Source organism: Nomascus leucogenys, chromosome 3, assembly GCF_006542625.1.
Source record: "Nomascus leucogenys isolate Asia chromosome 3, Asia_NLE_v1, whole genome shotgun sequence".
NCBI lineage: Eukaryota > Metazoa > Chordata > Mammalia > Primates > Hylobatidae > Nomascus > Nomascus leucogenys.
The window spans coordinates 52462643-52488078 of record NC_044383.1 but is presented as its reverse complement, the minus strand read 5'-3'; the positions used below and the strand labels follow the sequence as shown (position 1 = coordinate 52488078).

Genomic DNA, 25436 nt, shown 5'->3' with positions numbered 1-25436 from the left:
GTACATCACAAGAATATGAGGAGGATTAAATAAGATGATGGATATAAATCCATACATACTCTATTATATCATAAAATGCTATTGTTTTGAAAGTAATCATTTTCTTTTCTATAATCTATCATATCATGACTTTCTAAAAGTAATGAGCATCCCACGGCAGAAATAAAGCATAGTGATATTTTTGGTGTTTTTTCTAAAGTGCAGGCTTTCTTTGATCATTCAGGTCCATTCCTGAATGTCTTCTTTATGAATAATAAATGTTACTTTTTCCAGAGTGACAAAAGAATGATGGTGAATTAATCTAAAATCACTTTCTACCATCTGGAAGCATCTCCAGACTTCAGCATACAGATGCAACTTTCTATATTTATTTATCCTTCATTTTCTGTTAATACAGACTTGGATGCATAAAATACTTGCCCCCATTAATAAATGTCTATAATCATTTTATTTATTAAGATTTAAATAAAAATATTCATTGGCTTTCTAGTTTAGCACCCTTATTTTGAAAGAGGAAGCATGTGTGTGTGTCTGTGTGCATACATACACATGTACACTTGAGTTCTTGCACATACACACACATCAAAAACACAGATGAAGATTTTAAATATTCTTTCTCATACTGAAAGACTGGATTTTTAATAATTGTTTCAATTAAGAAAATTATGATTTTTCATAAGTTTTAAATTAGTGCCTAAAATGTTTAAAAGATGAACTTTTCTGCACCGTGTTTTGCAGAATAATGCAGATAATAAACAGATGTAATATGAAATGATTAGGCTAAGAAGCTGACTTTTTAAGGGTTTATTATTACTGTTATTGTTAGTGGCCTCATGTAATTGACTATGCTGTAAGACTTCAGTTTTGGATACTGAACTAGTTCTTACTGCTGAGTAAAAGAGTAAAAGCAGAGAGAGGGAAACAAATTTTCACATGTTTTACATATTATATATACATTTTATACACATCCTCCTAAATATACATGTCTGTGTCATAATAGGTAAACTTTGCAAGTTCTTACTATGTACCAGGCACTGTGTTAAATCCTTTACCTGGATTATTTCATTTAATCCTGACAACAACTCTATGATGTAGCTTTTGTTATTAGCCTCATTTCAGGTAAGGAAACTGAGGCTTACAAAGGTAAAGTCTATAAGTGGTGGAGCCTGCATTTTAACCAAGCTGTCTGACTTCACAGCTGGAACTTTTTTAACTTTTTTAAAAAAGTTAAAAAAGTTAAAGGGGCTTGTGTAGTCACAGAATCAGAACTGGAAAATTGGGCAATCCTCGTAGTCTTCATATCAGTGGATGTTAAGTTTGTTCTCATCTCATCCATGCAGTTTAAGCTTGAGTAACTTGGTAATTGGCATTTAATACCTTCACAAGACAGACCATTTCATTGTTGGACAGCTCCCATCACTAGATAATTTATTCAACTATTTATGGGAAATTTGTCTCCCTGAAATTTGCATATACTGGTTTGAGTTCTGCTTTCAGAGAAATATTGAACATTTCTCTTCCCTCTTCTCCCTGGGAATCTTTCAAATGTTGTATTCCTGTAAGTCTTCTCTTTTTTCGGCAGCTGTCTGTGGTTTGTAGACTCATCACTATTATTGTCACTCTTTCTGACAGTATAGTTCATTGGCTATCTATGACAAGATTTAATACACAGAACTGAACACAGCTAGTAGGCAGTCATTGAGGCAGAAAAATTTCTGGACTGAACCATAACACCTAGGTTAAAATCTTAGCACTGATGCCTACTGTGTGACATTGGGCAAGTGGCAACATGGCCTAGTCTCTGATCTTCATCTGTAATAGGGACATAAGGGCAACCCTAATACACAGGATTATGGTGTGACCAGATAAGATGTTGCTTGGGAAAGTGCTCTATGTATCACAGCCCCTGACTCAGGCCTTTCAACTTCCCTTTCCTTGGCCTGCCTTTTCATGCTTTTTCACCTCAGCATTGTTTGTTCCTTTGTTTCCCTTTGCATCTTTGCTCAAAAAGTCAACTAACTGAAGCCTTTTCTGATACTGTATTTAAAATTGCAAACAATCCCTTACCTTCTCTCTTCATCTTACCTGAATTTGTATTCTCAGCCATGTTTATCACAGTCTGAAATACATATATTCTACTTATTTTGTGACCCCCTAACTAGAATGAAAACAATATAAGCTCAGTAGTTTATCCCTTTGTATAACTGCTGTGTTCTCAGGATGTAGCAGGTGATTTATAAATTAAAAAGAAATATTACAATCACATTTATGTTTCTGATGTGGTCTGATCATCAAAATGCACAATAAAATGCTTTTCTTTCTTTAGCAGTAGAAAGGTACAGTTGGCAAATTTGTGAATTGTTCTTTTTTTTTTTTTTTTTTTTTTGAGATGGGAGTCTTGCTCTGTCACCCAGGCTGGAGTACAGTGGTGCAATCTCAGCTCACTGCAGCCTCCACTTCCTGGTTCAAGCAATTCTCGTGCCTCAGGCTCCTGAATAGCTGGGACTACAGGTGTGCACTACTGTGCTCAGCTAATTTTTATATTTACTTTAGTAGAGATGGGGTTTCACCATGTTGGCCAGGCTGGTCTCGAACTCCTGACCTCAGGTGATCTGCCTTCCCTGGTCTCCCAAAGTGTTAGAATTACAGGCATGAGCCACGGCACCCAGCCTGTTCTTTTAATATTTCAATTCCATATGTTTATTAGTCTGTTAATTTCCTTGTACTGCAAGGTTGTTTTCTGACAAAGTGGTTATCTGAGCTGGACTCCCAAGAGTGAAATATGATTATAAAATTCTAAAATGTTAGTTAAAATTAAAAAAAATGAAGTTTATTACTGGTTTCATTTTCTTATGTCTCAAGTTCACAGTTTGATAGATAAATGCATACAAATTTTTATTTTGAAGTAGCAACAAATCATTGCATTTTCTATTTATTAACTCATTGTAGCCCATCATTATCTTGATATCTGGTTTCTGATTGACAGTGTATCTGTAAGGCCTTTGTCTCAAAGTAGTCATAGCCCAAGTTAGTTGACTGTTCCCATGTTATTATGGTTTTTGGAGCTGGTAGATGAAGAGGAATGAACAGGGTAGGAGAGGCAGAAATTCAGATGTATTTAGGACCTATACATAGGAGATTAGGTATGTCCAGAGGGATGCTGGGATCTCAGCTTGGCTCTCAGCATGAACAAAGTCTAGGAAACATGCTACCTGCCTAGATAGAGTTCTCAGGAAAATCTCATAAATCTGCCTAAAGTGGGTTGTGAAGTTAAGATTACTGGGCGTGTAGGGAATGCCGAATTTCCAGACTGATTCCTATCTTTTGTTGTTGAGTGACATGCATATAGAGCTAGCTCTCTGCCTAGTCTTAATGGAAGAAAACAACTGAAGTCAGCAGAACATCTGATTATAACAGATGATCTTTCTACTGGCAGGCGAAGAGGAAAGAATTTTTTCACAGCAAAAAAGTTTCTTGGGATATAGGAAAAGAAATAGAAAGATACATTTTCTTTGCTCAAGAGACTTGACTTTAGACCTATGAATTATGGACACATGCTTTTTAGTGTTCAATGTTTGCACATCTATCCAGATCAAATAATGCTGTTAGCAGTTAGCGCTGTGTCAAACTTTCCTGAATTTAAATCTGCAGAATCATGCTTACTCAGAGTACCTGAAATATCCTAGAGCTGCTTATTTAAAATTATTTTTAATTTGCTTTAAAATATATTTTAATCACCAGGGTGTTTTCAGAAGAATGCTATAAATCTATCATTGCTAAATACCAAAGCATTGCAAATATACTTTGTATGGTAGAATAATTACCAGATTAATGCATTGTACATTTACATTCTGGTTTTTTTTTTTTTTTTGAGATGGAATCTCACTCTGTTGCCCAGGCTGGAGTGCAGTGTCTCAATCTCCACTCATTGCAAGCTCCGCCTCCCAGGTTCAAGTGATTCTCCTACTTCAGCCTCCTGAGTTGCTAAGATTACAGGTGTGCGCCACCACGCCTGGCTAATTTTTGTATTTTTAGTAGAGACAGGGTTTCACCTTGTTGGCCAGACTGGTCTCAAACTCCTGACCTCGTGATCCACCTGCCTCGGTCTCCCAAAGTGCTGGGATTACAGGTGTGAGCCACCACACCTGTCCTACATTCTATTTTAAATGAGAAGGGATATATATGTTTTGGAAGAATCAATATTTGTAATGAATTTATGAAAGTATCTATGATTTTACAAATATACTGGAATTAAATTATTTTAGCAGGTAAGACAGGGATACAAGGTCAGTGCAAACGTTAATAACAGCAATCATGATAGATGCTTTTGTTAAGTCAACAATTATCATTGCTAGAAGAGTGAACATTTGGGCACAGAATTGACTAATTGTTTTTCTAGTTACACAGGACCTGCATTTTAGATTCAAGATTACTGATTGGGTGTCAAGGAAGACATTGATCAATATAATGGTTAAATTAATAAAAAGAAGGAGACCTTAAAATGAAGCATTAAGTGGTTTCCAAGACTCATTTCTTCCCTCCAAATAAATAGCATAATAGTATGGCTGTAATAGTAGTGGTAGTACTAGTACTAGTAATGATAATAACTAATAATTCTTAAGTGCTTACTATGTGCCAGGTACTATCATAAATGCTTTTCAACAATGATTTGCTTTCATCTTTGAAACAATTTAAAACAATTGTTACTAACATATTTCTTGCTTTATGGATGAAATGAGATGCAGAGATTGTTCTGAGTCATTCAGCTGGCAAAGTGTAGAGCTAGATTCAGCCTGCAGGCCCTCTCTTCTGAAGGCTAGGGCTTAGTTTTTCTGTTCCTCAATTCAATTGAGATCATATCGACTTATGCAGACCCTCTTGGGGGTGTTGGTGGAGGAGTGAAGAAGGGGAAGACGACATAGCCCCTGACCCTCAAGGAACTTTAATAGAGGAGAGAAAGGACAAAAGCAGATGGTGATTGGTTGAGGTGATAAGTACTCCAACAAGAGGTAAGAGAAGGGACAATCACTATGGGATGAAATGATTAGGGAAGAAGACTTCCTGGAAGAGGTGAGCTTTGGCTTAGGCTTTCCTTACCTGCTGAGTAAACTTGCCAGAACAAATTGTGTCCTTTAGTGTTCAGGTTCTGATAAGAATTGTGTGAATGGTGTCCTGATATGGTGCCTTGCTTAGGTTTAAAGGGGCTTTGGGCACTTAAAAAATAATGTAAATGTGTACATATTTTTGATGTAGTTTATATCTGAAAACATAATATGTTACTTATCCCTTCTAACATGTGGAAGCAGTTAATGTTTGATTATTTAAAAGGTCTTCTATATATGTGGAAGAAAGAATTCAGAGAGGTGTTTCAGGTAGAATTGAAATGTAATGTTCTGCTGCAAAAGGTAGAGGAATGCTTTAAAAAGACAACTTTCTGCATTTTTTGGGAACATTCACAGTAAATACTTCCTTCAGCAGTGGGGTTGGGCTTGACTATATTAACAACATGAATTCTTTATTCAAATTCTATGTTTAGGCCCTTGTTTTTAAGTCACATCTGAGATTATTCATTTATTCTAAGGGAAAATAAGAGTTTTAAAATATGTGTATTATAAAAAAGCACAACAAAATGCAGTCATGTACCACGTGATGTCATTTCAGTAAACAGTGGTCTGCATATACTATGGTAATTCCATAAGATTATAATACCACATTTTTAGTGTACGTTTTCTGTTTATGTATGTTCAGATCCACAAATACTTAGCATTGTGTTGCAGTTGCCTAAAGTATTCAATGCAGTAACGCGCTGCACAGGTTCGTAGCCTAAGAGCAATAGGCAATATCATATAGGGCCTATGTCTGTAGTAGGTTGTACCATCCAGGTTCCTGTTAAGTACTTTCTGTGATGTTGGCATAATGACAGAACTACCTAATAATGTATTTCTCAGGACGCATCTCTGTCATTAAGCAACAAATGACAGTAATACAACAAATATGAGTGTACCTACCTCCCAGATTAAAAAAAAAATAGATCTTTACAAGACAGAACAAATTTCTCCTTTTTCTGACTACAACTCCTCCTTCACCTGCAGAAGTAATCATAGTGCTTGGGATATACCACTCTATACATTTCTTTATACTTTGTCTACATATGGATATGTTTTTAAGCAATATATATTGTATTATTTATATTAATTACCTAAATTATATGCATTTTAATACCTTGCTTTTTTCTTTTAACTGTGAAATTTATTCATTTTGATGGATGTAACTCTAGTTCATTTATTTTTCATTGCTTAATAGTATTTGTTTGTATTAATATTCCTCAATTTATTTAGCTGTTTTATCCACAGATACGTAGTTTATCATTTTTATTACAGACAGTAAAGGCATGAACAGTTTTTACATGTCTCTTTTTGTATATATGTCATTGTCTTTTTTTTTATTATTATACTTTAGGTTTTAGGGTACATGTGCACAATGTGCAGGTTTGTTACATATGTATCCATGTGCCATGTTGGTTTGCTGCACCCATTAACTCGTCATTTAGCATTAGGTATATCTCATAATGCTATCCCTCCCCCCTTCCCCCACCCCACAACAGTCCCCGGAGTGTGATGTTCCCCTTCCTGTGTCCATGAGTTCTCATTGTTCAGTTCCCACCTGTGAGTGAGAACATGCGGTGTTTGTTTTTTTGTCCTTGCGATAGTTTACTGAGAATGATGTTTTCCAGTTTCATCCATGTCCCTACAAAGGACATGAACTCATCATTTTTTATGGCTGCATAGTATTCCATGGTGTATATGTGCCACATTTTCTTAATCCAGTCTATCATTGTTGGACATTTGGATTGGTTCCAAGTCTTTGCTATTGTGAATAGTTCCGCAATAAACATACGTGTGCATGTGTCTTTATAGCAGCATGATTTATAGTCCTTTGGGTATATACCCAGTAATGGGATGGCTGGTTCAAATGGTATTTCTAGTTCTAGATCCCTGAGGAATCGTCACTGTCTTTTTATATGTTTGCATGGTATTTTCTTTTTCTGTGCATTGCTTGTTATATATTTTGCCCATTTTTAATGGATTATCTTTTCTTTATTAATTTATAGGTACTCTTTAGATACTAGGAATAGTCACCTTTTATTGAATAGTTTGTATTAAAAATGTCTTGCCTAGGCTGTGGCTTACCTCTTTACTTTTTCATGACGTCTTCAATGAACACAATTTTAAATTTTAATGCAGTAAAACTGATAATTTCCCCCTTACCACTTAAATAGGTTTAATGTGCTGTATGTGTCTAGTTTAAGAAGTCTTCTATACTGAGTGAATAAAATTTAATTTAAAAATTCCCGTTAAGGCATTTTAGATGGTTAAGATGAAACAGGAAGTATTGCTGCTTTTTTTTTTTTTAAAAAACGTTGAGTCAAAATTGGCTGACACCCAGTTAAAATATCTCTTATCACTACCAGTTTACTCAAAGCAGAGCCCACTGTCATACCTTAATTGCTGTATGTATAAATTTTCTGCTCAATCTCAATACTATCATTTGTAAATATGAGAATTTAGGGGGGAAAACCATAGATATAACATCAGTTTTCACAGAATTCTGTAGATTTACACATGTGCACATTCTTTCCTGTACAGAAAGCTCATGGTAACCATAAGTAACTCAAATGGGCCACTACTAACTATAATGAAAGAAGAAGAAGCCTAGGCTTTCCATATAATTTCAGCCGAGTGTCCCTGCGGTGTTTCATTGCTATGGCTGTTCTCATGGCCATTTCAAGTTTCTCTGCTTACTCGTCATCTTTCATTGATAAGTTTGATCTTAGTTACAAAGCAATTTAATGGCCTCAGTTATACAATCATAGTGTAGCCAGGCCAGATAGAACTTGTCAACCACGAAGTTTGGAAGTTGAACTGCCTTGGGTTTGGGTGGTCGGTGTCCAGATTTCCTGAAATTTTGTTCCACTTTCTACAACCATTTACATGAAGTACAAAGACTTACAAGGAGCGATCCTCATGAAAATTATTGGTTTATTTCTTGGTGCCTCTTAATTTTTCCATCATCATGGCCTCAATTATTTGTTTAATCTCCATTTTTATAATAATAATTCATAAATTATAGTTGTACTTTACTATGAAATAGTTATAATTATTGTAATTAATAATAATATAAGATAAGCCTGGGCAACATAGGGTGATTCCCATCTGTACAACAAATAAAAAAAAAATTAACCAGGTATGGTGGTGCACGCCTGTAGTTCTAGCTACTGGGAAGGCTGAGGTAGAAGGATCGCTTGAGCCCAGGAGATTGAGGCTACAGTGAACCGTGATCATGCCACTGCACTCCAGCCTGGACAATGGAGCAAGACCCATTTCAATAATAATAATAATAAATGTTAAATAACCACCAAAGCCTTCAATAAGATTCCTGTGGTATTTGCGTGCTTTGTAGAAAAGAAATGATATGGGTGGATGGTGACATCAGGCAATCCAGCCATTCTTTTTCTTAGAGACTCACTGAGTGTGAGTTTAAGAACTTTTGGGTGGGGAAGCCTGGCGGTTAGGATGATCCTCGAGTGTCATCCTCTGTTCTCTTTCTTTATTCTTTTATCAGATTGAATTGTTCTTAAATTTTTCTTTTCTCTTTCCACAATTTCCCCCATCACTATGGACTGTAAAAAAAAGCAAGAAATATATCTAATTCATCTTTTTATGTTTGGATTCTAGCACAGTTTGGGCCTCAAGTGTGGTATGCTGTCACAACATATTTGTGGAACTGAATTGCTGTCATTGAGTTGTCACACACTACACAGAATGGTTATTAGAATGATGAGCATAGGCTTAGTCATTGTAGGTAAAAATACAATGTTAGTGGTCTATAGAGAGGCAAATTATGTGGGCTTATGGTTAAGATGTTTATATTACTTCAGTCATTTTATGCTAGAAAAGTTCTGTGAGAAATAGAAGGTTTATTATTACCTTTGAATTAAGATAACAGTTGATTGAAACAGAATTGTTTTAAAATATTTAAAACAAGCTTTCCTACTGCAAAAGTAAATTTGGATTTTTTTTGCCTCAGTCTGTTTCATGGCTTCAACTGCCACCTGCATGATTTCTCAATATCCATCTCTTTTCTGAGCTCCAGTTTCATTTTCCCAATGACCTACCATAGCTCTACCTTGCAGTTAGGTAAGAAACATGTGGCACTAGCTGGCCCTTCCTGCACGTCTCTTTCATTTCTGCCGTCTTTTCTCAGTTTATATTATCACTGTCTAGATAGTTGTGCAAGCTGGAACTTGGGGGTCATTCTTGATATCTTTTCTTTCCTAGAATAGTGTATCTAATGGATCATAAAGTACTTTTGATTTTACTTCAGTTATGTCTTTTCTGTCCTGACACTTTTTCTCCTATTGCCCTATTTGTACCTTTCATTTCTCAGACACAAGTAGGATTATTGCAGTATTCTGTTAAATGGCCTCTCAGTTTTGGCCTCTTCATCTCTCCACATGTCCTCACCTCAGCCTCAATAACAGTTGTCTTTCAGAAGTCCAGATCTGGGCCCTGAGCCTACATATCTGTAATCTCCTATAATGACATAGGAAAATAAATTTAGCAGAAAAATCCTTTCATCCAGCAAAATACATGTTTTTATTATAAGAATATCTGAAAAGTTTTATTTTAAGATAAATTGTCACATATACTATATGTATAAATTAATTATTTTCTTTTATTTTCTGTATTTCAGTAATATTTGTAAGGAGGTGATACTTTTACAATTCTTGTAGTAACTGAAAGGACAATTAGACTCAGAAACCATGTTAAGGTAAAAATTTGAGTATCTTTTACAGCAGGAGCTACTTTGAAAAATTTTTATGGTTTTAAACAATTGATTTTAATTGATTACCCTGGAGCTGAACTTAACATGCTGATACAGCCAAGGCTAGTTCTTATTGCTTGAGTATTCCATTTATTAGATGAAATAGATTTATGCTATTATCAGTAAAACACCCCTTTCATTATCACAAGATAGCATGACAAAAAAGACTCTAGAAATTGCGTAATACAAATGGCATTACCAAAAATAAAAAACAGATGTCCCTTCTGCTGCTATTCTGCCTGTATCTCTCATGGGAACCAAGGCCTGGCTGTGATATCAGCTTGAGGCCAGTTTTTGACTGTCATGAATTTGTTTGGATTCGTGATCTCTAATTGGTTAGATCTCAAATTTTGAGGAAGGCAAGTTCTGATTGGTAGGTGAAGCGTGGAGTTTGAAATGTTTGGTATACAGTCATGCCCTGCATAACAATGTTTCAGTCAATGACAGAGTGCATTTACAAGGGTGGTCTCGTAAGATTATAATGAAGCTGAAAAATCCTTGTCTCCTGGTGACTTATGAGCCATCATAATGTTATAGCCCAACACATTGCATACATGTTTGTGGTGATGCTGGTGTAAACACACCTGCACTTCCAGTCATGTACAAGTATGACACAATTATGCATGATACATAAATACTTGATAATGATAATGAACAAATATGTTGCTTGATTATGTATTTACTATATGTTTTATCATTATCTTGGAGTGCACTCTTTCTACTTATTAAAAAAAAAAAAAGGTAATTGCAAAACAGTCTCAGGCAGGTCCTACAGGACACAATCTGCAAGAAGGCGTTATCAAAGGACAGGTCCATGCATTTTATTGCCCCTGAAGACCTTCCGGTGGGACAAGATGTGGAGGTCGAAGATATTGATATTGATGTTCTTGACCCTGTGTATGTCTAGCTAATGTATATGATTATGTCTTAGTTTTTAACAAAAATGTTTAAAAGGTAAAAAAAAAATACAAAAGTTTAAAATAGGAAAAGCTTATAGAATAAGGACATAAAGAAAAAATGTATTGGATATGGCTATACAATGTATATGTGTTTCTAAGCTAAGTGTCATTAAAAAAGAGTCAAAAAGTTAAAAAAATCTAAAATGTTTGTAAGGTAAAAAGTTTTAGTAAGCTAAGGCTAATGAAGAAAAAAATTTTTAAATATATTTAGTGTAGCCTAAGTGTAGAGTATTTAGAAAGTTGACAGTAGTATACAGGAATGTGCTAGGCCTTCACATTCACTCACCACTCCCTCATGGACTCACCCAGAACAACTTCCAGACATGTAAGAACCATTCATCTTAAGTGCCCTATACAGGTATACCATTTTTAAATCTTTTATATCATATTTTTACTGTACTTTTTCTATGTTTAGGTATATTTAGATACACAAGTATTTATGATTGTGTTACAGTTGCCTACAGTATTTAGTAGAATAATGTGCTGTACAGGTTTGCAGCCTAGGAGCAATAGGTTATACTGTATAGCCTAGGTGTGTAGTAGGCTATACCATGTAGGTTTGTGTAAGTGCACTCTATGGTGTTCACACAGTTATGAAATTGCCTAAGGATGGATTTCTTGGAAGGTATCCTCATTATTACGGGATGCATGATTATACTTGCCTAGGATGAGAAGACAGCAGTTGTTAGACTGCAGGATTTTTGACTCTTTTGACCTTGAACGGTGCTTGTTACAAGGAGGAGAGCTAGAAACGAATTTCTGTTTTGTGTGTCCTCCCCTAGTGCCCATGGACATATGCTTTATGCTGTTTATTGGTGTTTCCCCCTGCCCCCGCCCCCAAGACGGAGTCTGGCTCCGTCTCCCAGGCTGGAGTGCAGTGATGTGATCTCGGCTCATTGCAACCTCTGCCTCCTGAGTTCAAGCGATTCTCCTGCTTCAACCTCCCGAGTAGCTGGGATTACAGGTACAAGCCACCATGGCTGGCTAATTTTTGTATTTTTAGTAGAGAGGGGGTTTCACTGTGTTGGTCAGGCTGGTCTGGAACTCTTGACCTCGTGATCCACCCACCTCAGCCTCCCAAAGTGCTGGGATTGCAGGTGTGAGCGACTGTGCCCAGCCATGGGTGTTGTATTTTTTTAAAAATGGTCTTCTACATCCTGGCTAACACGGTGAAACCCCGTCTCTACTAAAAATACAACAACAACAAAAAAAAATTAGCCGGGCGTGGTGGTGGGCACCTGTAGTCCCAGCTACTCAGGAGGCTGAGGCAGGAGAATGGCGTGAACCCGGGAGGCGGAGCTTGCAGTGAGCCGAGATCGCATCACCGCACTCTAGCCTGGGCGAGCGAGACTCCGTCTCAAAAAAAAAAAAAAAAAGGTCTTCTGGTATTTAGCTTGTTTGGGGTTGTAGTGGTACTCAGTGGGGTAGTGGGGTAAGTAGCATGGATCCTATGAATTGATGGGTTTTCAGTGGAGCAGAGCAACTTCTGTGGTATGAAAGTAGATTGAATCTGTTATTCTCTGATTTCAGGGGATACTTATTCACAGAACCTGGAAACTAGAGGACCAGTCCTGAGTTATGGCTAACCTGCAACAAGAGCTATATTACCTTTGTGTGTTTGTTATCTGAAACAAGTTAAGGAATGAGCTTAAAGGGCCAAAAATGCAAAGGGCATCATGTGCCAGATGTATGGAATGAAAGGGCTCCATATTTGTGAAACAGTCCCTCTCTCTTAATAGGTTATTTTAGGCTCGTGAAAGTAGGGCTCTGTTTTGTTTTTAGGCATGCAAATCCATGTAGACTATAATAAAGGAAGTATTAGATTTACTTGTAAAATGGAGCCCTGAGAGAAGAAGCCATGACACACTGTCAGTTGCTGTCTGAAATTTGTGGTGTTCTCAATGAAATTTAAATGAGTGACACTGATGAGAAGTAGGATCCTTTATCAGAATTAATAATGAGCCCTAAAGAAAATCTGTCTGTGGGACTGCACTTTCTTGAGTTTGTATCTTCAGTATACTCAGAAGGCTTTACATAATAGAAGTTAGAAAAAAAAATCAGTTTCCTAATTTGTCATTTACAAAATGACTTTTTTGGATAGGGCCATTTACCTTTTCCACAGGACTCTGTACGTCATCATCTCCCCTCTTTAATCTCCTCTTTCTCTTGAAGCTCAGGCCCTGGCTCAGCTGGTCCTGAAAAGCCTGGTCTCTTCCCTGGGATTGACACAACCTCTCTCAGTTGTCTCCTCTGGTTATTTCTTTGCTTTCTGGATTCATCCTATGTTCATTCTTATTTTATGACACGGGACTTTTTTTCACCGCCAGGGTATATATAGCCTTATAAAGAATCCAAATTTGTGAAGTCTATGAATTTGAGTTATGTAATTCATCAGACTTTTTAAATGTACTCTACGAACAGTATGTTCATCTTTGTGATGAGGATTATGTTCATTTCAGTGGGTAAAATACCAGTGTAACCATGAAACACCTATAGTTCTTCCAAAATATTTTTTAAAACTCCGTGTTAATAGTACATATCTGCTCCCTATTTCATTTTATGGATTTACATAGTGGAATGTGATTGCTGGTTGTGCCATGTGTACATGTTTTTAAATCTCTGAATCACTGTCCTTTCTGTTATCTTAGAAAATATATGTGATGTATGTTCCCATGTGAAATTCTGCCAGAATCCAGAGATCATTCCTGTGACAAAACAAAGAAGCAATTTGAAATCAAAAGGTGTGGGATGGAATTTAAAAAAATAGTGTTAAGAGACCATAGACAATTAAAATCCATGCTTAGTTAACTCTTTTTTTAACATGAGAAAAATGATAGATAGTTGATTTGTTTTGATGGGAACAGAAGGAAAAAAAGAAGCCTGTATCCTTTTATCTTTGCAAGCCTTCTGCCACGCACAGACTCTCTGCTGGAAAGGCTTCCACAAGGGCCCTTAATAATTAAAGTAGAAAAATTTGAAATCTCGAGTAAATCCTCATTCTTTTATGTAAAATTTCATATGACATTAATCTATGGAACACTTTACAGTACAGTATGTGCTGAACCTATAACAATAATTAGGAAATTTGTCAGATGGATCTAATCCAAAAATTACATGTTAGACCTTGTCCAAACTTTACTGAAACTATTAAACTAATTATCTCAAAAGTCTTGTAATTTCTTACTGTTCTAGCATTGCGGGCTCTGCTGCACCCCACACTGGGATTTGATAAATGCATATTTCACCATCATGATACATGAGGACTTCCTCCTGCACTCACGCGTTGTCTTATTACATTCATCTCAGTGATTAAATTGTGTTTAACCAGTGTCCTTCAGTTTCTTGCTTTCCTGGCAAGTATTTAGAGTAGGTCTCACATAAGATAAAATCTGGTTTTCTCCCTTATAGCTTACCCTCTGACCTAAAACTGTATGTGAATTAGATTTTACCTTTCCTACTGTATTTTCTTTACTCAATAATTATTTTGGTGAAAGTTAAAGGTTATACTGTAGAAGCGCATAATTTGGAGAGACTAGACGCAGTGGAAATAGTCAAGAAAGGATGTCTTACTGTGTGAAGAGAGACAGATATGACCTTTTGGTTAACTAAGTTCCCTTCCGAACCTATTCTCACTCCAACGCTATTCTCCTAGTATGTAATTGACAAAGGCTTACTGATGAGAGCCAGGGTTAAGAGTTGGCCAAGTAGCCCTGTGATTTTTTTTTGAGAGTCTCGCTGTGTTGCCCAGGCTGGAGTGCAGTGGCGCAATCTCAGCTCATTGCAAGCTCCGCCTCCCGGGTTCACGCCATTCTCCTGCCTCAGCCTCTCCGAGTAGCTGGGACTACAGGCGCCCGCCACCACGCCCGGCTAATTTTTTGTATTTTTAGTAGAGACGGGGTTTCACCGTGGTCTCGATCTCCTGACCTCGTGATCCGCCCGCCTCGGCCTCCCAAAGTGCTGGGATTACAAGCGTGAGCCACCGCGCCCGGCCGTAGCCCTGTGACTGTAAGACCTATATTGATGTATTCATTCATTCATTTACTCACTAGTATTTGGTAGTGTGCCTACTGTGAGCCAGTATTCATGGCACTGGGGATTCAGGGGATAGTTGCTTGCTGCTTGGTCATACTGGAAAGTTTTCTGCCACACTTCCAAAATCCGTGTGTCCTTTGAATTCGTGAAAAGAACAGAAAAGGCATTCAGAGGAAGGGATATGGAAATGGGCTGTGGAAATGCCGGAAGTCAATGGGCTCAGTGGAATTTGGGAAAGCTGATCAGGAAGGTAGATTAGAGAAGCTAGGAGGCAGAATTCTCATTCCATGGACGATGTTTCCTCAATTCTGAAAGCCCTTTAAAATTTCGGTTAAAGTTATGTTTAATGTGCAAGTTCTGTTCTTTCATTCTGATTCCCCTTGTCTACACCCAAGCTGTTGTTGAATCAATGGTGTATTTTACAGTTGAAGATGTCTCAGAATTGCGGAGGTAAGCGCTACAGGCTAAGCTTCTTTTCACAATCAAAAATTGATTGGTGTAGAGCTCTGAGACTTCATACAAAATACTTCTTCATTTTTCTTTTTTTAATTAGCTAAAATCTTCTTTTGCTTATTAATTTATTTATTTTTCCAGTTTTATTAAGGTATCAACAAATAAAAATTTTATAAATTTAAAGTATACAATATGGTATTTTCAATATATAGACATTGAGAGATGATTAAGTCAAGCCAATTAACATAGCAGTCACCTCATATACCTATTTTTTGTGTGTGGTAAGAACACTTAAAATATATTCTTTTAGGAATTTTCAAGTGTACAAAACATTATTAACTATGTCACCATGTTGTACCATGGATCTCCAGAAGTTATTCATCTTGTCTAAGTGAAACTTGGTGCCCTTTAACTAACATCTCCCCTTTTCTCTCTGGCCCCCCACCCTTGGAAACCACCATTCTATCTCTGTCTCTGTAGGTTTGACTTTTTTAGATTTCACATGTAGTGAACTCATGTAGAGGTTGTCTCTCTGTGCCTGGCTTATTTCACTCAGCATAATGTTTTTCAGGTTCATTAATGCTGAAATGACAAAATTTGTTTCTAAAGACTGAATAGCATTTCATTATTACATATTTTTCTTTATCTGTTAATCCATTGATGGACACAGGTTGATTTCACATCTTTTCTATTGCGAATAATGCTGCAGCAAACATTGGAGTGCAGATATCTTTTTGACATACTGATTTCATTTCCTTTGGATATATACACAGAAGTAAGATCGCTGAATCATATGGTAGTTGTATTTTGAGTTCTTTGAGAAATCTCCGTACTGTTTTCCATAGATGTTGTCCTAATTTATATTCTCACCAACAGCGTACAAAGGTTTCCTTTTCTCCACATCCTCACCAACACTTGTTTTCTTTCGTCTTTTTGATAAAAGCCATTTTAACTTGGGTAAGATGATATCTCATTGTGGTTTTAATTTGCATTTCCCTAATGATTACTGATGTTGAGATTTTTTTTTTAATTTTATTATTATACTTTAGGTTTTAGGGTACATGTGCACAATGTGCAGGTTTGTTACATATGTATCCATGTGCCATGTTGGTTTGCTGCACCCATTAACTCGTCATTTGGCATTAGGTATATCTCCTAATGCTGTCCCTCCCCCCTCTCCCCACCCCACAACAGCCCCGGAGTGTGATGTTCCCCTTCCTGTGTCCATGAGTTCTCATTGTTCAATTCCCACCTATGAGTGAGGACATGCGGTGTTTGGTTTTTTGTCCTTGCGATAGTTTACTGAGAATGATGTTTTCCAGTTTCATCCATGTCCCTACAAAGGACATGAACTCATCATTTTTTATGGCTGCATAGTATTCCATGGTGTATATGTGCCACATTTTCTTAATCCAGTCTATCGTTGTTGGACATTTGGGTTGGTTCCAAGTCTTTGCTATTGTGAATAGTGCCACAATAAACATACGTGTGCATGTGTCTTTAGAGCAGCATGATTTATAGTCCTTTGGGTATATACCCAGTAATGGGATGGCTGGTTCAAATGGTATTTCTAGTTCGACATCCCTGAGGAATCGCCACACTGACTTCTACAATGGTTGAACTAGTTTACAGTCCCACCAACAGTGTAAAAGTGTTCCTATTTCTCCACATCCTCTCCAGCACCTGTTGTTTCCTGAGTTTTTAATGATGGCCATTCTAACTGGTGTGAGATGGTATCTCATTGTGGTTTTGATTTGCATTTCTCTGATGGCTAGTGATGATGAGCATTTTTTCATGTGTTTTTTGGCTGCATAAATGTCTTCTTTTGAGAAGTGTCTGTTCATGTCCTTCGCCCACTTTTTGATGGGGTTGTTTGTTTTTTTCTTGTAAATTTGTTTGAGTTCATTGTAGATTCTGGATATTAGCCCTTTGTCAGATGAGTAGGTTGCAAAAATTTTCTCCCATTCTGTAGGTTGCCTGTTCACTCTGATGGTAGTTTGTTTTGCCGTGCAGAAGCTCTTTAATTTAATTAGATCCCATTTGTCAATTTTGGCTTTTGTTGCCATAGCTTTTGGTGTTTTAGACATGAAGTCCTTGCCCATGCCTATGTCCTGAATGGTATTGCCTAGGTTTTCTTCTAGGGTTTTCATGGTTTTAGGTCTAACATGTAAGTCTTTAATCCATCTTGAATTAATTTTTGTATAAGGTGTAAGGAAGGGATCCAGTTTCAGCTTTCTACATATGGCTAGCCAGTTTTCCCAGCACCATTTATTAAATAGGGAATCCTTTCCCCATTTCTTGTTTTTGTCAGGTTTGTCAAAGATCAGATAGTTGTAGATATGCGGCATTATTTCTGAGGGCTCTGTTCTGTTCTGTTGATCTATGTGTCTGTTGTGGTACCAGTACCATGCTGTTTTGGTTACTGTAGCCTTGTAGTATAGTTTGAAGTCAGGTAGCGTGATGCCTCCAGCTTTGTTCTTTTGGCTTAGGATTGACTTGGCGATGTGGGCTCTTTTTTGGTTTCATATGAACTTGAAAGTAGTTTTTTCCAATTCTGTGAAGAAAGTCATTGGTAGCTTGATGGGGATGGCATTGAATCTATAAATTACCTTGGACAGTATGGCCATTTTCATGATATTGATTCTTCCAACCCATGAGCATGGAATGTTCTTCCATTTGTTTGTATCCTCTTTTATTTCATTGAGCAGTGGTTTGTAGTTCTCCTTGAAGAGGTCCTTCACATCCCTTGTAAGTTGGATTCCTAGGTATTTTATTCTCTTTGAAGCAATTGTGAATGGGAGTTCACTCATGATTTGGCTCTCTGTTTGTCTGTGATTGTTGAGCTTTTTAAAAAGTACACCTGTTTGTTATTCATATGTCTTCTTTAGAGAATTTTTTATTCATGTATTTTGCACATTTTTAATTTTTCTGGCTATTGAATTTTAAAACATTTTATGTTTTTTAAAATTGTTGTGGGTACATAGTAGGTATATATATTTATGGGGTACATGAGATACTTTGATACAAGAATGCAATGTGAAATAACCACATTATGGAGAATGCAGTTTCTGTCCCCTCAAACATTTATCTTTTGAGTTAAGAACACATTATTGACTGTAGTTACCCTATTGTGCTATTGAATAGTAGGTCTTATTGATTCTGTCTTGTTTTTTTTTGGTACCCATTACCTATCCCCACCTTTCCCCAAGTCCCCGACTACCCTTCGCAGCTTCTGGTAACCATCCTTCTATTCTCTATGTCCAAGAGTTCAATTATTTTGACTTTTAGATCCCACAAATAAGTGAGAACATGCAATGTTTGTATTTCTGTCCCTGGCTTATTTTATTTAATGTAATTATCTCCGGTTCCATCTATGTTGTTGCAAATGACTGTATCTCATTGTTTGTGGTTGAATATAGTACTCCATTGTGTATATGTACCACATTTTCTTTATCCATTAATCTGTTGATACACAATTAGGTTGCTTCCAAATCTTAGTTATTGTAAATAGTGCTACAACACATAGAGTGCAAATATCTCTTTAATATACTGATTTCCTTATTTCCTTTCTTTTGAGTATACACCCAAAGTGAGATTGCTGCACATATGGTAGCTCAATTTTTAGTTTTTTTGAGGACCCTCCAAATGGTTCTCCATAGTGGTTGTACTAATTTACATTCTCACCAACAGTGTACAAAGGTTCCCTTTTCTCCACATCCTCACCAGCAGTTGTTATTGCCTGTCTTTTGCATATAAGCCCTTTTAACTGGGATGAGACGATATCTAATTGTAGTTTTGATTTGCATTTCTCTGATAATCAGTGATGCTGTGAACACTTTCATATGTCTCTTTGCCATTTCTATGTCTTTTGAGAAATGTCTATTCAAATCTTTTGCCTGTGTTTTAATCGGGTTATTATATTTTTTCCTATAGGGTTGTTTGAGCTCCTTGTATATTCTGGCTATCATTTCCTTGTCAGGGGGATAATTTGCAAATATTTATTTCCATTCTCTGGGTTGTCCCTTCACTTTGTTGATTGTATATTTTGCTGCACAGAAGCTTTTTAACTTGGTGTGATATCATTTGTCTATGTTTGCTTTGGTTGCCTGTGCATATGGGGACTTGCTATTGAGTTTTTGGAGTCCCTTGTATATTTTGGATATTAACCCCTTATAAGATATATGGTTTGCAAGTATTTTCTCCTATTTTGCAGGTTGTTCCTTCAGTTTGTTGACTGTTTCCTTTGCTGTGCAGAAGCACTTAAGTTTGATGCAATCCCATTTGTCTATTTTTACTTTTGTTGTCTGTCCTTCTGTCATATTCAGAGTATCTTTGTCAAGACCCATGTTATGCAGCTCTTTCCCTGTGTTTTCTTCTAGTAGTTTTATGGTTTCATGTTATGTTTAAGTCTTTATTGCATTTTCAGTTGATTTTTGCATATGGTATGGGATAAGGGTCCAGTTTCAGTCTTCTGCATATTCTATAATTCCCACTTAGAAAAATATAGAATAGGGACAATTTCTGTAGGATCAGTACAAAGATAGTTTTCTGTCTTATATGTCTTATAATGTTTGTTGTGACAGTTTGGGAACTATAGTGATGCGGTTTTGATATTTGTCCCCTCCAAATCTCGTATTGGAATGTGATCTTTAAGATTACAGGTGGGGCCTAGTGGGAGGTGTTTGGGTCATGGGGACAGCTTTCTCAGGAATGCCTTGGGGCCTCCCTGTGGTAACCATTTCACTTGAGTTCTGGTTGTGAAAAAGAGTCTGGGACCTCCCTCCCTTTCTTGCTTTTTCTCATCATGTGACACACTAGCTTTCTGTGCCTTCTACCATGAGTGAAAGCCTCCTGAGGCCTCACTAGAAGCAGAAGCTGGCACCATGCCTCTCTACAATCTGCGGAACCATGAGCCAAATAAACCTATATTCTTTATAAATTACTCAGCCTTAGGTATTCCTTTATTGCAGTGCAAAATGGACTAGTGCATATAGAAACGTGTAAGTAAAAAAATAATATCATTTAGACTTCCTCAACTCATGGTGAAGGGTTGCTTTTATTTTGGTCAGTAAGTCTGTCTTTTCTTTCCCTCTTTTTATCTTTCTCTTTTTCTTTTGTTCCTTTCCTCTCTTTTTCCCTTTCCCCTTTTGTCTCTAAATCTATCACTATATTAATGTCTTTATGTCTGTAGATTTTTTTAATTTGCAGTTTTACTGCATTTACTGTTTTATGTTTTACCGTACATTTAATATCATGTGGGAAATATTTTTCCATAACTTCAAATATTTTCAAAAACATTTTTAGTTGAATTATATGATATATCACAATTTGATCTCTATTATTAGATGTTCAGACTGGTGACAGGTTTTTTTTATATTGGTAGTTATAATTCTATAAATCATGTATGGGCATAAAGTTTTGTATGTAGCTCTGATCATTTATTGAAGGTGAAATCTTAGAATTTGTATTGCTGGGACAAAGGGAAATACATACTTTGAAGATGTTTGATACATATTAGGAAAATATCCTTCTGAATGGCTATGTAATTCAAAATTCCCACCAGTCTTGAATAGGAATGGTCTGTGGCTCTTTTTTTTTTTATAGATGTTTCATCAGTGATCTTGGTGATGAAGTAACTTTAGAATTTGAAGTTATAATATAAAATAAATATAAAATACTTGATGGTTCAGAAAATTAGCGAGTTGATAGCAAATTAAAGTTCAATAAGGAAAAATTAGGGCAGGAGAAATAAATGATACAAATGGCCAAAATAATGTGTGGAGTAGCTGTTTCTACATGCATTAAGTGAAGGAAAATCCAAGGTCATATGGAATATGACTACATTTTTTCATAGCCCCATGGGGAATGTTACTATGGTAGGAACTGCTCCCAAATAAAAAAGAATACAAGTAAGCTCTGCTGTAATTGATGCTGTGTTCTAAAAAGACTGATTTTATGCTTTAAACTATTAAGAATTAAGAGACACTACATACCTTCATGGGAGATATTAAATGTTCATTTTCATTATTTAATTATTTGAGCATAAATTGAATTGAAAAAGGCTTTCTGAAAGTTACTGCTGATCTTTCCTCAGTGAAACAGAGAATATATTTAGGAAGCTGGGGTGTTTCCAGTAGCAACAACCAGTTCTGATTCTCTGGGCACGAACTAGATATTCAACAGTTCAACTCAATTCTGACACTAACTACCTGGAGTTAGCTTCAGACTTCACAGGTTTAAGGGCTCAGTTCCATCAGACTGCACTCAGTTTAAATGCCAGTTGCAAGTATTGGGTCCGAAGGTTACTTGCACTCTGTGTGACTTATTCAGAGGTTCCCACAACCCTTCTAGTCAGGCTTGATAACTTGCTAGAATAACTCGCAGAACTCAGTAAGGCACTCTATCTATTACCAGTTTACTATAAAAAATACAGCACAGGAACAGCCAAATGGAAGAGATGCAGAGGGCCATGTATGGGGGGATTGCACAGAGCTTCCACATCCTTTCTAGGTGTGCCACCCTCTTAGCATCCTGATGTGTTCACCAACCTGAAAGCTCTCTGAATCCCATTGATGAGGGGGGGTTTATGGAGATTTCATCAAAAAAGCATGATCCATCATTAATTCAGTCTTCAGTCCCTCTCATCTCCCTGGAGGCTTGGGGTGGGACTGAAAGTTCCAAGCTTTTAATTATGGTTTGGTTTTTCTGGCAACTAATTCCTATCCTGAAGCTTTCTAGGGGCCTGCCACAAGCTAACTCAGGAAATTCTAAGGGATTTAAGAGCTTTGTGTCAGGAACTGGGGATGAAGGCCAAATATATCTTTCTTATGATGCCATAGAAGTTCATTTTTCTTCCATGAAATATTAGGGGAAACTGAATTATCTTTATTTTGCAAATGATACTTTGAGGATAGGAATGCTGTTCTACAATTAAGAAGGCATACATTTATAAACACACACATTTACACACACAAACATGAGGAAGCAGTTTCAAAAACCTCGTTTTGTTTGGTTGTATATTGTAGTTCTGTGTGTATTTTAAGTGTGATTTATATCCTGCAAGCCTGTGCTAAACCTCTTTATTAGCAATTATTTCTTTTCATTTGTAGTACAAATCTAAATGTTCAGACAAATGACCCTGACCTTGATATAGTTACAATCCATAAGAATTTTATAATTTGATCTTTCTTTCTGATAGCTGATATTCAGCATGATTTTAAGACTATTAACAGATCATATGCAACAACTTAAAAATCAGAACATTTAGTTAATCAGGTTGCTTAAATCAATTAATTAAATATCTCTGCAGGATGACAGGGAATTTGCTGTGTTTTTATTATCCAGAGAACTTTGTCCTCTTGTGCTAATAAACTGTTTTTCTAGTTTTTTCTTTTAGCCTGGAATCTCACTATTTATAATTGAATGTGAGATTCTTTTCCAACTGAAACAACTTTGAATAGGCACCTTTTAAAAAATCAGTATCATTATGTATATTAGCAAACTTACTTCTTGAAGGAGGGTCTCAAAAACCACATGTCTGTCCTGTGCACATAGGGTGCTTTTCTGAGAGTAATGACTGTCAGAGTCCACTGCTCCCATCACTGATGACAGATGGAGGATGATCCAAGGAGTGAAATGGTTGTTGAGAAAGCTAAAATAAGTGGAGCTATAATTCTAATTAGTTTGTTCATCTTGACAGTATCTAGTCCTTGGTGTAGTCAACAGCTGTGAAAATACTAAGCTGTGTACTTTGATTTTGGAAATCTAGTTTCTTTACATTTTTAATTATAATTCGATATATGTTAATTGAATAAAATTAGAAAAATAACAAAGAAATGAAGATAAGAGGATAAAAATCACCAATAATTCTACAGTTACACATTCTATTTACTTTTTTTATATTCCCCATTTTTCATGTAACTGGGGTCCTACTGTCCATATAATTTCATGTCCTCATTGGTTGTACTTAACACTTTCTCAGGCTAATACAAAATTTCTGAAAATCTAATTTTTAATGGCTAAGTAATATTCATTTGTATAGTCATACTTTTATTAATTTAACTATTTGTCAGTCCATTTTCAATATTATCAATAATGCTGTGATGAACATATTTTATACAGATTTTTGTGTTCATTACTAACTAGAATAAAACAGCATTAAGCCATTTGTTAGATTGTACATTTTCAGTGCCAAATTACAGGATATCAGATAGTTACACATCGCTGAGGGTGGGAATAGACCTGAGAAGATTTTATATGGTGGTAAATGAGTTGTTCTTTAAAGGGTGCACAGTCAGGGCTCGGGCAGCTAGATAAGAAAGTCAGGGCATCACGGCAGTGGAAAATTTATGAGCAGAGATGTGCACAGGAGTACACTTGGGCTGTATCTGGTTGAGTGTGATCCAACCAGTATGGAAGGATAGGCTGGGGAAATGGAAGGAAATGAAGTTTGAAATGTAAGGTGAAGAATTTGAAAATGTGTTAGTAGGATAGGTGGGGCAACTGAAAGTCCTGAATACTTTTCACTCTTCATTAAGCATTTTTATTTAGCACATTTTACGTGCACCACTGTCATGATAATCTAATAAAGCCTGGCGGAGGCTGCAAGGTCTTATACTTGAGTAGGGATGATATTAAACTGTCATGTGGCCTCCATAAGTATGTTTATATTTTAAGACTGTGACACACTGTTGGTTTGGAAAAGTATGGTCAGAATGACGATTGGAAATCTTTGGAAGTGAAGAATCAGAGTAGACTCGCAACTTAGATGATGCAAATATTTAAAAGATTGTTCTCCATATAGATTGGAGGGGGCTGGTTAGAGGCAGGAATAGCAGGTAAAAGGTTCATTAAGGAATGCAAGATTTAACAGATGGGTTGGAGGAAAGGAAGGACTTAAATTTATAAATAGATGATTTAATTTAATGGTTCTGGTTATTCGGTGGACTCTTTTTCAAAATGTAAAAGCCTCAGTCCTGCTCAAAATTTGCTGAATCAGAATTTTGAGGGAATATATTTTAAAAGCTCCCTCAGAGATTCTGATACATTTCTCTGGTTAGAAACAACTAAACGAATTAATATGTGTTTTTTCCATCCCAAGAAGTTGTCAAATTGTCTAAACCTACTATTGAATCTTAGTATATTTAATATGCATGTGTGTGTATTTTTCTTCTGCATAACTTTCTCATACTGTTTGCAGTCCCCTGATGTTTTTTTTCCGTTACTTGGTGCCAAGTCTTATTATAAACTTATTAGTGTTACTCTGCAAAATCAATTTTAAGCAAATGAAATACACTGCACAAGTTAAAAAGAATTTCTGTAACTTTTTTCTTATTAAATGATAGGGACAAAATCCAGGATGGATGTTCAAAAATGGTATTTGAGAACTTCAAAGCTGGCTCTGGCCTTGGCAATTATCCGCTCAAAACCAGCAGACAAAAGCAGCAGAGAATACACAGAGCACCTTGCTATGTTGCTATCTGAGGAGGAGTCAAAATGGAGATCAAAAGTTGAAGTCTTGGAAGCTGAAGTTATGCAATTACGTCAAAAACTTCTTGTGAGCAGGCTTTGTTCAGGATCCTTTAAGAGTGGTGAGTATATAAAATTGCCTTTTGGTAGTATGTCAAACTTGTTTTATTTCAGCTGCACAATTATTTAGAAATGTATTCCCAAAACGTGAAAATGTTTAGTTTCCATGAAAGCTCCACATCTTCTAGCCTTATACATTTTTTTTTTTTTTTTTTTTTTTTTACTTCTGGTCATTCATTAAAGTTTTATTGTCACTTTCCTACATTTGACTTTGGAATGAAGTTAGAGAATGAAAATAGTATAGATGTGAAGGCAATAAGGTCTTTTAAAATCTGATTGTTCAACTTTATTATTTTACTATACATTTTATTTTGCTTTTATATTCAGTAGTTAATCTAGCAGTCCAATGTGAAATACCAGCTATCGGCCAGGCATGTGTGGGTGGTGAGGACTCCAAAACACATAAAAGGAGGTGCTGTCCTTGCTACCAAGTGTCTACCATTCTAGCAGAGAAAACAGATGTATAAATAATTAACCTAGTTGTGATACATACTATAATAGAGACTGGCAAAATACAGA

At 36.3% G+C, this 25436-nt stretch overlaps 1 protein-coding gene across 2 annotated transcripts in view; it reads left to right on the top strand.

The window, feature by feature from the left end:
• The window catches only part of MEI4 (meiotic double-stranded break formation protein 4), a 239635-nt gene that overhangs the window by 10066 nt on the left and 204133 nt on the right, over positions 1–25436 (top strand). For both annotated transcript variants that reach the window (XM_030802673.1, XM_012502834.2), the window contains exon 2: positions 24674–24919. In XM_030802673.1, coding sequence (XP_030658533.1) covers positions 24688–24919 — 232 coding nt within the window. In that variant the 5' untranslated portion in view covers positions 24674–24687. The remainder of the gene's footprint in view (positions 1–24673; positions 24920–25436) is intronic.